Here is a 12,552-nt window from a genome sequence, read left to right on the forward strand (position 1 = left end):
ATTACTACGTTCCCAACAGTTACTTGCTGTAGGTGTTACACATATTGAAGCTTATGGTGATTCGTTATTAGTAGCGCAACAAATATCCAAAGTCTTTCAATGTTTTGACGAATCTCTTAATGTTTATCTTGATAAATGTCTAGATATAATTTCTGCTCTAGATTATTTTAGCATTGCTCATATATCTAGACATGACAATTGGAAAGCAAATGAGTTGGCACAACAAGCATCCGGCTATCATGTTGATCGTGGCATGTTTCATATTTCTGAAAAGCCGATGTCTAGTCTTGCCAACATAAGGGAGGCCGAACCGGAGCCCGCCGTTTCGGCCACTAATGAAATATTCAATGCAGGAGAAAATCAAGACTGGAGGAAACCCATCATTGATTATTTGTGTGATCCTAATAGAAGGGTGCACAGGGTTGTTCGGCGTATGGCTTTCAAATACACAATGAGAGATGATGGTCTCTATCGCCGAACGGTTGATGATGTTCTTTTAAAGTGCTTGGACGAGGACCAAGCAAGAATTGCTATGGGAGAGATCCATGAAGGTATTTGTGGCACTCATCAGTCGGCTCCCAAGATGAAATGGTTACTACAACGTGCTGGGTTTTATTGGCCATCTATGATTAATGATTGCTTCAGATATTATAAAGGGTGTGAAGCTTGTCAAAAATTTGGTGATATTCGGTTGGCTCCTGCTGCTATGTTACATCCCATTATCAAGTCGTGGCCTTTCAGAGGATGGGGTTTAGACTTTATTGGACAAATTCATCCGTCTTCCTCAAAGGGGCATCGGTTCGTATTGGTGGCAACCGATTATTTCACTAAATGGTCTGAAGCAGTACCTCTCAAGAACATGACACATACGGAGGTGATTAAATTCATAACCGAGCACATTATTCATAGATTCGGCATTCCTCAAACATTGACTACAGATCAAGACTCCTCTTTCATGTCACACCAAGTTAGAGAATTTGCCGAATCTTATAACATAAAATTGCTCAATTCATCTCCATATTATGCCCAAGCCAATGGACAAGCTGAGTCTAGCAATAAAATTTTAATCAAGCTCATCAAGAAGAAGGTTGAGGATAATCCAAGGAGATGGCATGAGTTGTTGTCTGAAGCTTTGTGGGCACATAGGATCTCAAGGCATGGTGCTACGAAGGTAACTCCATATGAGCTAGTATATGGTCAAGAGGCTGTTTTACCGGTGGAGGTAAATTTGAATGCTTTGAGAATAGCCAAGCAAAATGATTTATCGGCTGTAGACTTTTATAACTTAATGATGGATAACATTGACGAAGTTGCCGATAAACGTTTGACTGCTTTGAAGGCCATAGAGAGAGACAAGTTGAGGGTGGCAAGAGCTTACAATAAGAAAGTCAAGTTGAAGAATTTTCAAGTTGGTGATCTCGTATGGAAAGTGATTCTACCGATTGGTTCAAAAGATAGAAAATTTGGAAAGTGGTCTCCAAGTTGGGAAGGTCCTTTTAGGATCGCAAGAGTAGTTCCCGGAAATTCATATTTGGTGGAATCCATACAAGGGGCGTTGTTACCTCGAGCTCTCAATGGCAAGTACTTGAAGAAATACCACTCGAGTGTGTGGCAAGAAGCCTAAATAGGCAATGGCCGATACATAATTATCGCCCTAAGAAAAATAAATGGCCGATACATAATTATCGCCCTAAGAAAAATAAATGGCCGATACATAATTATCGCCCAAAGAAAAATAAATGGTAGATACATAATTATCGCCCAAAGAAAAATAAATGGCCGATGGGGTGTTGACATCGTCCTTAGAACAAACACAGTACAAGTTATTTTTCGGCACACAAGCTTTGCCGAAAAACAGGGGGGCATGTGTTGACACCAGATTTTGGCATGGTTAAGAATCCGGGTTCGTATGCAAAAGTTAGATGCACCACTTCGCGGGCCGGCCCTGAGTGAGAAAGTATTTGGCCTTTGCCGGCTGAATGAAAACTCTTGCCGGGGTGGAAACCTTGTCAGGGAGGAACCCTTGCCGGAATACAAACCTTGCCGGAGTGAAACCTTGCCGGAGTACAAACCTTGCCGGGTAGAAACATTGTCGGTGTGGAAAGCTTACTCGGATGGAAAACTTGCCGGGTTGGAGGCTGTGATAGTCAATCGGACGAGAAGTTGAAGATGGGCTCAAAAGGTTATTCAGATGATCTCGGATGGAAAAACGTTCAACATGAAAGTTGTTCGTCTCGTCGAAACGATCGATTTTGATATAAAGATCGTCCTAATCCAAATTCGTATGCAAAAGTTATGGCCGCTACAAGATGCTGCTACAGTAGATGGCCGGACACTCCGGAGGCAACCCTTCGGATTCCATATTTTTCTGCTGTAGGCCGGACACTCCGGGCATGTCCGTCCGGGGTTTGGATTTTTCTGCTGCAGACTTCGGAAAACAGCCAAAAACTCTCTCAAGATGGCCTCTAATCAAAAAACGTTCAACATGAAAGTTGTTCGTCTCGTCGAAACGGTCAAGATTGCTTTTGGGCACGTTTTCATCCAAGATCGTTTACTTCCTCAAAAGTGACCCGCCAGGTGCTGCCAGGTTGTAAACCGAACAGTTTTGGAAAGTCCGGATTCCGAGTTGGACCCAAACTAGGGTTTTGGACGTGAATTCTAACCTTTCCTTGCACGGAAAGTCCATCCGCCTCTTATATACCCAAGGGGTGACGGCCAATTGAATAACACACAATCGAACAAATCAATATACTACTTTTTCATCTACGTTTTATCTCTCCACCGTTTTTCTCTCTCGTTCTTCGCTGTTCTTCGTGTTTGAGAGCTGCGAATCCTGAGGCTCTAGGGGCGAGCGAATTGACCTAGGGCATCCCATAGCCGCCGCACTCCCTGACGGGATCCCTCCCGGGTGTGTGGGGTTTTCGGGTCTGCAAAAGCGCCCGTCGACTGTCTTGCGTATCGCGCTGTCGGTCGGGTCTCCTTCGACGTGAGCTGCGGTGCATCACCCCCGGCGTCGAGGGTACACGTGACGTGTTCGTGTGTCAACAAATAGCTACTCTCCACTAGTAGATTTCTTTCAGCATGTGCGCTTCTACATCACGTCAATTATTGATAGACCGTTGGATCGAAACCGTGTGACATCCTCAAGTCATGCATACACTCATAAGTTGCAATTTTGCATTAATGTATCCATGCAAACCATGCCACGTCATCAAGTTATGCATGTCAGATACAAGTTAAACTTTTTTGGGGGTTGAGTTATCTATGCTCATGGACAATATACGACTATATGTGTTGGACGCTTGGAGCAAAAGTGTATGGTTCATGCCTCATTTTTTTTAAGACAGCGTCACATTAAGGTTAATTCAAATGTTTTATATTTTAACACATTATTTTGCCACATACTTCACATGCTTTATCTGTCTCGTACATTGTTTTTTCATTAGGTTTATTTGTTTCTAAAACATCTATTTATACGTTTATGTCAACATGCTAATGTGCGGGGCATTATCTAGTTCAGCGGCTTCAGTGTGCACCTAGCGGCACAAGAAAGATTTCCCAGAGACACAAAACTGGGAATCTGTAAATCAACTTGTGCCGAGAAGCCATATCAAGGGCAAAAGAATCTCCACAGTATCAGTATCAGTATCAGACCATGAGGCCAAACCTGGAAAAAAGGGGCCGTGTAACCTGTCCCTTCCCTAACCATCTACTACTTATTATTCTGAGTGTCCGAGTGATGATGATGATGCTCCATTTCCTCTCCTTTTTCTTCTTCTACTACTAGCTTCTTTTTTGTTCTCTGTTTTGTAACGTGCTTCCCCCATCCGCCTCTGACCTACGCTTGCCTAGCTTGGACGTCACCAAGATAGACGGACGGAGCGGCGATCATCCTCGGTCCCGTTTTGTTCCGTCGCTGGCGATTCTCGACCCCTCGGGCGGCGTCGTCGTCGGACAACTCATCTGTCTTTTCTTCTCGAGGGAGAAGGCCGTGTGTGCTGGTCTCGATAAGCCTACCACCATTTTCCAGGAGCAGGGTCAGATATATACCCTTTTGGAACCGGCGCAAAGGGCCAAGAGAAACCGCAGCGACGGAGCATTTGGGAGCATGCAAACTCTTCCCAAACACGGCCGTGTCCATCCGAACGACAAGGGAAGCCGCGGCACGCACGCCTGTGGGATGTTCCAGAACTATGGTAATAATTATGTCTGATCATTTCACTAACATAGAATTTCGGGTCTCCGCCACTGATCTCACACATGGCCTTGTGTGTCCCATTGAAAAGGATTGATATGCTAAATTATTATGCTTCGTGTTCTTGATAAGCATGGCCGGTTCGTTTTTGCGCCTTGTGTGCACACACTTCGCACGCAACGCAAGCATGATGACTCAATAAAATACAACTATATTGCGACTTTGAATCGGGTATCTGCCATCACTTGTCGCGACGCGTAATTTTCTCCCTGCCAGATGGTAAAATTCTAGGCCGGATAAGATCTACTCCATCATTTTCTACCGCCCTTCCAGTAATTTGGACTGGGTTGAGGTTAACGGTGAGAATTTGTGGCCAAAAATGGTTTCGACACGCGAACACGATAGTTAACCATCCCGCGTGGATTCGTCCCGACCGCCGCCGGTTCCTCTTGTGTCTCGTCTTATTGCCAATATTTGAGGTCGCCACTCGCCAGCCACCGGCGGTCACGAGGCATCTCCTCGCTTGCCCTCACTTTGTCGGCTCTCTTCCTGTCGCCGCTCCGAGGAAAATATAACGTGTGCCGAGAATTGTGTGATGGCGCGGAGATTTGTCGGGAAAATATATCATGTAGGAGCTTTTGGTAGCTTTTGGCGGTGGCCTCGGAGCGTGGCATTTGGATTGTGCTTTTGAACTTCATTGGTTGGATCAAGCGACTATAGATATTGAGGCATCTTCAAGCACTGACCTCATTTTCGGGATGCAATTTTGATTTCGCCTTTCTTGGTTTGATCTGGCAACAATCATGAACATACATGGGCCATCTACTTCCCGGAGGCATTGTTATCGATGTTCGATACTGGAAATCATGCCAGTCCGACATATAAAGGTATAGTGGTGTCTCGTCACTAGTACCTTCTCTATATAGTAAAAAGTCCCGGTCTGATCTTTTTTTTTTGAAGTAAAACACCATCTTTATTTATTAGTAATAATGATTACATCGTTTATAAGAAAATTTACAATATCGTTCATAGGTTCCTCAAATCAATCCCTTGTCTCAGAAAATTTAGCTACTCTAGCAAATTCATGAGCTACTTTATTTTTCTTTCTATTACAATGTTCAAATCTAACTAACAGATAATCACAAGCCATAAAATAACAATCATCAAACACAGCTGCCACCGCTCCTGCTGTATGTCCTTCATTCTTCATCGCGTCAATTACTTTCATATTGTCGGAGTTAATAACAAGTCGGTTGCTTCCCGCCTTTTGTGCAAGTAATAAGCCAAAACGTAGTGCCATGGCTTCCGCTGTTAAAACATCTGCACACCAATCCATCTTCCAATTCCCTCCAACAATAAATCTTCATTTATTATCTCTAAGTACAGCTCCCGATGTGCCTCTAAGCATGTCTTGATCGAAAGAAGCATCGACATTTAATTTCACAAAACCTAGAGGGGGTCTCGTCCATCCCTCTATTCTATTTGTTGCCTTGGAGGATTGGGCAATAACATAGTTTGTTGTTATAGCACGGACTCCCATCGAAATTTGATATGCATCTTGGGTCTTCCCCTGATGGACTAGCGAACGTCTTTCCCATCATAAATACTAGGCTAATATAGCGATCAGTTCGCGAACATTCTATATGCCCATTGTAGATAGCTCGTGTTCTGGTATAAGAAGTAGAAATTCGAGTACAACCTCTCCCGCACGATCGACCGGGCAAGCATTTTTAATGGCTTCGTGCAATCCCAGTTTCTCCCACACCTCTTTTGCCTTTTGACACAAAAATAATAAGTGTTTAGTATCGTCATGCCCGTTCGAACATGATGGGCAGGTGGGCGAAACTTTCATATGTCTATTAGCAAGTGTAACACGACACAGGAGGGTCCATGTATGGTCGCCAAATAAAGATCTTCACTTTTGCTGGACAAGATAATTTCCAAATCTTGCTCCAAATAGTATTGACATTTATTCCTCTCATGCCATCTGAGTGTTGCAATTTCCTCCCATGTTGTGTTTTCCATTCCTCCAGATAAGCAGAACGAACCGTGAACAGTCCATTCTTTGTAAAACTCCAAGCTATGAAATCCGACATGTTATACGTGGGGAGGGGGGTCGTAAGCACCCTCTGGACATCAAATTGGCCATAACGTTTGTCTTACCAAATCTTCATCCCAACAATTGTTGATTGGATCTATAAGATCAACAACTTTTGTCCCGGTCTGATCTTCACTAGGTTGGTTCCGACATGTCGGTGTACATTGAACATCTCCTTGAAGGCGTTATCTTGAAACTAGCAGTCTGATCGGCAAGGTGAATGTCTTAGGTCTTGACTTCACTAGTTGGGCGTGGCTTTGTAGTTGGCGATGTTGTAGATTTTTTTCATTTTTCATTTACTTGTTGTTATGGTTGCTTTGTTTGGGCCACGTTTCGACCATCCATTTGATTGTTGTTGTAACTTAATTTGTCGGTATTAATTCTTTTGGCCTCATCTGAAATGAACTTTAAAAAGTGTGCACAAAGAAGAACACACGAGAAATCTCAAGGACGACGTCACAGAAGACCACACTATTCTTTGACAAGCATCGGCATGACTTTTTAGACTCGGCGAAAGTAACACTCATCTCCTAGCTTATTGGATTAGTTGTGACTGCGAATTTATGGCGCAAAGCGCACTGGTAAAAGCATCATTCATCTCGTTTGTCCTAAAAGACATGACTTATGCCTACGAAATTTGGCGAAAGCTTGTGTTCCCTTTATGTGTGTTCATTTATGTCCTTTTTTGTCCGCTGTTGAGCTTTTCCGTTCATTCATTTTTAGTCACACGCTATATTGTGTCGAGAAGCATCTAACAAACGCACAACCACGTGTATTTATTAAAAAAAGACATATATTGGAGAGTAGATTCTCTAAGCTTGGTAACCAACAAAGTCGCTAGACATATGTGTCATCTACCGTTAACGCGATGTTATCAATAGATATGGCGTCTATTATAGAAACGCTGTTATGTCTTGATGAGGCACATGAGGTAAAAATGTGTGCGCTGCTGACCAATGAGTACAACTACCCACAAAAACCCGTCTAATGAGCGAACATATCAATCCCAAAAGTTTTAGGCAAATGCGTTGCCAAAAAGGTTCATCTCAGCTTTGTTGGTTGTGATGCTACATGGTCCATTGTACCATACAAAAGAAAACGGATGGCAATAACGTGAAGGCCCAACACTCGGAAAGTTTAAGCCCATTTGTAGCATGAGCTTACCTTTTCCTTTTATATTAAACATCACGAGCTTAGTTTGTTCCTTGTTGATCTTGAAACATCATGAGCTTTTATTGTTGTTGCGGGGGTTAAACATGAGTGCATCACGACCTTAGCCTCTTAGGAGAAAAAGGTGAGAAAATGGGCGCCTGATATATAACACAACAGGATGCCCGTCAGAGCAACCTTTTTAGTTTTTACCCGCAATTGCCAATAAAGGGACGTCGCAGGCATCCCAACCCAAAACTAACCCTTCTTGCTGTTGCACCGATCCAGGTGTCCAAGCCAAAGCCGTATGCGCTAACCACGTACGTACTTGTCTGCAATGCTATCTCTATGCCTACGTGTATCAGCTAATGACGACGAAGATTTAGACCTATCTGACATAGGCGTTCTGCGCTCGAGTTCATGATTCAGTCACCGAGTTGATGATGTTTCTGGCTTGGACTCATGGGCACGTGTACCTGAAGGCCGAACTCGGTGACCGGATCACACAGGCCGTCGGCAATCGGCAATCGGCGGTCGGCAGTGCACGCGGACGCAAACGGGGATGCCAGGACAAGTCGGTTTTGCGCTCAGGCGGTTGGTGCTTCTATTGCGCGTTTTTGTTTTGAATTTGGTTTTCGCAGTTGAACACTGTATCGCCGGTAAATACACGACGTGTCTCTGACCTCAAACAAAATATGTTCGGAAAGTCTTTAACACTCCCAGATGGTGCAAACCGAGGTCAGAAGCACCGGATGCAGTGCCGGCACACCATTTCCTGGCGAATTTTCTCAAGTTCCTCAGCGGCTCCGGGCACGTGAGCTAACTGCACAATCCCACATGTAGTGGCAGTCCCACACATATGACAGACAGAATGACTCGCTCGTTCAGGGCTTCAGGCATGGTGAAGTGGACAAGAACGCATCACAGAACAGCCCACGTCTTGGATGCCAGACCGTAGGATTTTCTTTTACTTGATGCGGGTGGTCACCGCCCAATAGGATTTTCTTTTACTTGATGCGACGACGCCGGCGTTAAAACTCTGCGGCTCTGTTCTTGCCGGTTGACCGCGTTGGTCTGTGCTATCTCCCTTCCTCCATGGCCCCGTCGCCTTTTGCGGACCGATTTTTGCAGATCGGCCGGCACGGGGAGCACTCCAGATGTGGTCGGGGGTGCGGCACGACTATACTCTAGGAAGCATGCCAGCTTGGTGCGAATCGCGATGGTCCTCGCGCCGCTGCGTGCAGCGCTGCACTTGTCAGCCAGGCCACCCCTTCCCCAATCATGCAATCATGCAGCCGTGCCCATCTCATCTCATCACGCTCCCCTGCCTTCCTTCCCTTTGCCTTTCTAGGTACAGAATTCATGGCATTGCTTGGTGACTTTAGGAGTTTGGCGCAAGAAATTTCAGAGCCATGCTGATCTCCATCACCTTTCACACCCCTGCAACACGAATTTTTCCAATATCCGGTGACAAAACGGCCGATTTATTCGATTTTTTGTCGAAAGAGACCATCTGCCCAACAAAATTGCCAAAAAAAACCCGTTTTGAATGAAAGTGACAAAAAAGACCCCCTGCGCCGTGGGGGCGGGCGCGCCGGGCTACACGTGGCACCTGCCGCCACGGTGCGAGGCGCCTGCCGCCACGGCGCCAGGCGGCAGGCCGGTGATTACGTGAATTGGCACGAGCAACGGAACGGGATGGCAGTGTGGGGCCCTGCCGCCTCAGGTGGTGGCGGCAACACTGTAGCAGCAGGCCCTGCCGCCTGGGGGGCTGGCGGCAGGCCTGTGCGCTGCGTACCGCCGTTTCCCATGCCGCTCGTCGCTTTCCCCCACTGCGTTTAATTCGTTTCATTGTGTTCGACGGGGCCAAACAGCAACGGCAGCCCGTCCTGCAAATTATCTGCTCCCAATGCATTACTAGCAGTAGTAGCTGTGCGTGTGCTGTGTATGACCCGTTTTCCCCATCGGAGAATGTTGTTGTTGCCTAACCCAGAAAAACGACGAGCGGCATGTGAAACAGCGAACGAAACGGCAGCGTGCAGTGCACAGGCCTGCCGCCAGCCCTCCAAGCGGCACCACCTAAGGCCACCACCTAAGGCGGCCGTGCCCCACACTGCCATCCCGTTCGGTTGCTCGCGCCGATTCCCGTAATCACCGGCCTGGCGCCTTGGCGGCAGGGGCTGCCGCCTCCCACCGTGGCGGTAGGTGCCACGTGTCGCCCGGCGCGCCTGCCGCCACGGCCAGGGGTCTTTTTTGTCACTTTCATCCAGAGGGGGTCTTTTTTGACCATTTTGTTGGGCAGATGGTCTCTTTCGACAAAAATTCGATTTATTCAGTTGGTAAGCTTTAAGCATGAACTTGGCGATCCAACAAAATTTAGGGCTGCTAGAACAGTTTATACTGTCGCGGCATATATAGTCAACAAAGGAAGCCGCAAGGTGCAACAATCTAATCTTAGAAATGCATCATCATCATCGATGAACGAAGCTATCATCAACTTGGTGCTTTAAGCGAATGGAATGCAATGAATTATGACTGAGAACAATTCAACAATGAGATTTACACGGATGAGGATGTCTATCTTCTCTATACAAAATTCTCACCTTTGCAGATTGACACCAGGGTTGTTGCAGTAGCACACAATCTGCCATGCCGTCCGGGTTGCGGTTTCGCTTTCCTCCCATCTCTATCACCTCACAAGCTCCAAATCATGAGCTGTTTGTTAGGTTCACATTCACAACATGAGGGATGCCCCTGCCAAGCTTCATGGACGGCCAACAGGAATGCTATACACCAGTCCGTTCTCTGATGTTTTGTCATGCTCATGCCATATTCACACACCCACATTGCCAATGGTTCTCTTCTCGAACTCCCGCACCGCGTTCGCGAGGCGCTTCATGCTGTCGTCGTGGTACCAGGGCGTCTTCTCGGACCACATCACGCCACCTTTCGGCGGCACCGGCACAAGCTCGCGGCATAACTCGCCGGGAACGTTGATGGTGTTGTGGTAGTGGTAGTACCGGATGAGGTGCTCCGTCTTGTGAGTGGTGTTGCCGATAACGTTCTCGGACATGTGCACGCCCGTGGCGTATGCGTTCTTGGCCTGGATCGCGTACTTCCTGTCGCGCCTCACCCCGGTGATCGAATTCCGGAACACCAGCTTCTCAAACCCCCATTGTCTGCAAAAATGGTGAGCAAGAGGAGTCAGTCTTTCACATATACACCATGCATTCTGACAAATGTAAAACAAGTAACACAACTAGGACTGCATGGAAAATGAAAACCAAGAACACTCAAATTCGTGGTACATTTCAGATATACCACGAATTCGGAATCTTTAGAAGCAACATTATGACCAAATGGGCACTTTTAGTCGATGGAAAATGACACATGAAAGTTCCTAATTGGGTAATTCCAGTGCAAAAAATGTCACATCAACATGCCAAATTCAAACGATGCAGCAATTTTGGTTTGCGAAAAAGGAGTAACATTTGTCCACTAAGCTAAACAAACTCTGTGCAGGAAACGGTCACCTACTTGGAGTAGTCGGCCTCGGAATCGTTGGCGCCCCGCGCGCACAGCCTGCTCGACATGGGGTTCTGCTCGATGGTGAACTGCGTGTAGGGGTCGAGCTCGGCGAGCACGCCGTCGAGCGTCCGGCCGTCGGGCAGGAAGATGTACTCGTCGACGTCGAAGAAGAAGGTCCACCTGGCGGCGTGGCGGTACCGGTGGAGGCAGTCGTTGACGACGAGGAACTGGTTGTGGTACCAGCCGTCGTAGTCGGCCTGGGCGCGCACGTCCTGCAGCGTGGCGCGGCCGGCGCGCACCCAGGGCTCCAGCGCCGCGCGCACGGCGGGGCCGACGCCGCCGGCGTCGTGGAAGACGAAGTGCGAGCGGGGGCCGAAGAAGCGCGCGTGGTACGCCATCCACTCCCGCACCCGCGCCGCGCTGAGGTCGCCGTACAGCGACGAGCCGCAGTAGAGGTAGTCGTACCTGTGCGGCGGCCGGAACGCCGCCTCGTCGTAGCTCCCCGGCGCCTCCTCCAGCGCCTCGACCCGCTCGTACCGCGCCGGGGACGCGCCGTAGTAGGCGTTGAGCACCAGCCTGCCCCCCGCATTGTCGGCGTTGGGGGGCGTCGAGAAGGTGCAGTTCACCACCACGACCGTGTACACCCGGCCGTAGCCCCAGTCCGGGAGCATGTGGTACGTGTTGGCCGCGCGCATCGGCCGCGCCGACGAGGCGGAGGCGTTGTTGGCGCTGGCGCCGGCGTTGGGCACCCACTCGCAGCGGAACCAGGGCTTGCCGTAGACGTGGACGGGCTTGGACGCGAGCCCGACGACGGCGAAGGTGTACGGCCCGCCCCGGTACGCGCCCATCTGCACGAACAGCGCCGCCGCGCTGCCCACCGCGCGGAACTCCCGCCTGTTCGGGTCAGGCCTGGACCTTTCCCGCTCCTGCTTCGGCGACGAGGAGGATGCGTTGGAGTCGGAGCTGGACGCCTTGCCGGAGACGGCGAGCGAGCGCGGCGGGTCCGGGCAGAGGGAGAACGGGGTGGCGAGCAGGGAGTGGTAGGGGCGGAGCTGCCAGGCGGCGGCGAGGAGCGTGAGCGCGGTGAGCGCGGCGAGGAAGGGCTTGAGGTCGGAGCAGAGCAGCGCGGGGGCCGGAGGGCCAGCCGCAATGCCGCCGCCGGCCGCCTCGCTCCGCATTCTCGCCCGGTCGCCCCTGCCTGCTGCGGATGGGGAGCAATGAGTGCGAGGGAGTGTGGGAGCAGCGGCGCTGAGGATTACGCGAGGCGAGACCCCTTTTTACGGTACGGCAGAGAGTACGCGAGGTAAAGGTTTTTGGCAGGAATTGATGGCGTCACCGTATCCTGTGTGCCGGACACGGAGCACGGGTCTCGGCGTCGGCGCCGCTGCTCTCATCGTTTTTGGAATGTTTCTGGGTGGCCTCGTTTACTGGCCACGGTAAGAAACATGCTACTACTGCAGCTCCGGCCAGCGTCGAGCCCGGTGTGCTTGAGGCTCAATGCTGGGCTGGTTCATCAATAGTAACCTCGAGTTCGTCACTGTCTGTCGCTCTTCGAATTGATATTCGAAGCTCCCGGCTTGAT

General features: G+C 49.0%; 1 protein-coding gene across 1 annotated transcript; it reads right to left on the minus strand.

Moving 5' to 3' along the window:
- Positions 1–9,947: 9,947 nt before the first annotated feature.
- On the minus strand, positions 9,948–12,265 carry LOC123148383 (galactan beta-1,4-galactosyltransferase GALS1). The gene is made up of 2 exons (XM_044567777.1): positions 10,980–12,265; positions 9,948–10,621 (listed from the first exon to the last, which is right to left on the minus strand). The coding sequence occupies exons 1-2, from the start codon at positions 12,146–12,148 to the stop codon at positions 10,276–10,278; spliced, it is 1,515 nt and encodes a 504-aa protein (XP_044423712.1). The 5' UTR covers positions 12,149–12,265; the 3' UTR covers positions 9,948–10,275.
- Between the last annotated feature and the right edge of the window lie 287 nt (positions 12,266–12,552).

Source organism: Triticum aestivum, chromosome 7A (assembly GCF_018294505.1).
Source record: "Triticum aestivum cultivar Chinese Spring chromosome 7A, IWGSC CS RefSeq v2.1, whole genome shotgun sequence".
NCBI classification, from domain to species: Eukaryota; Viridiplantae; Streptophyta; class Magnoliopsida; order Poales; family Poaceae; genus Triticum; species Triticum aestivum.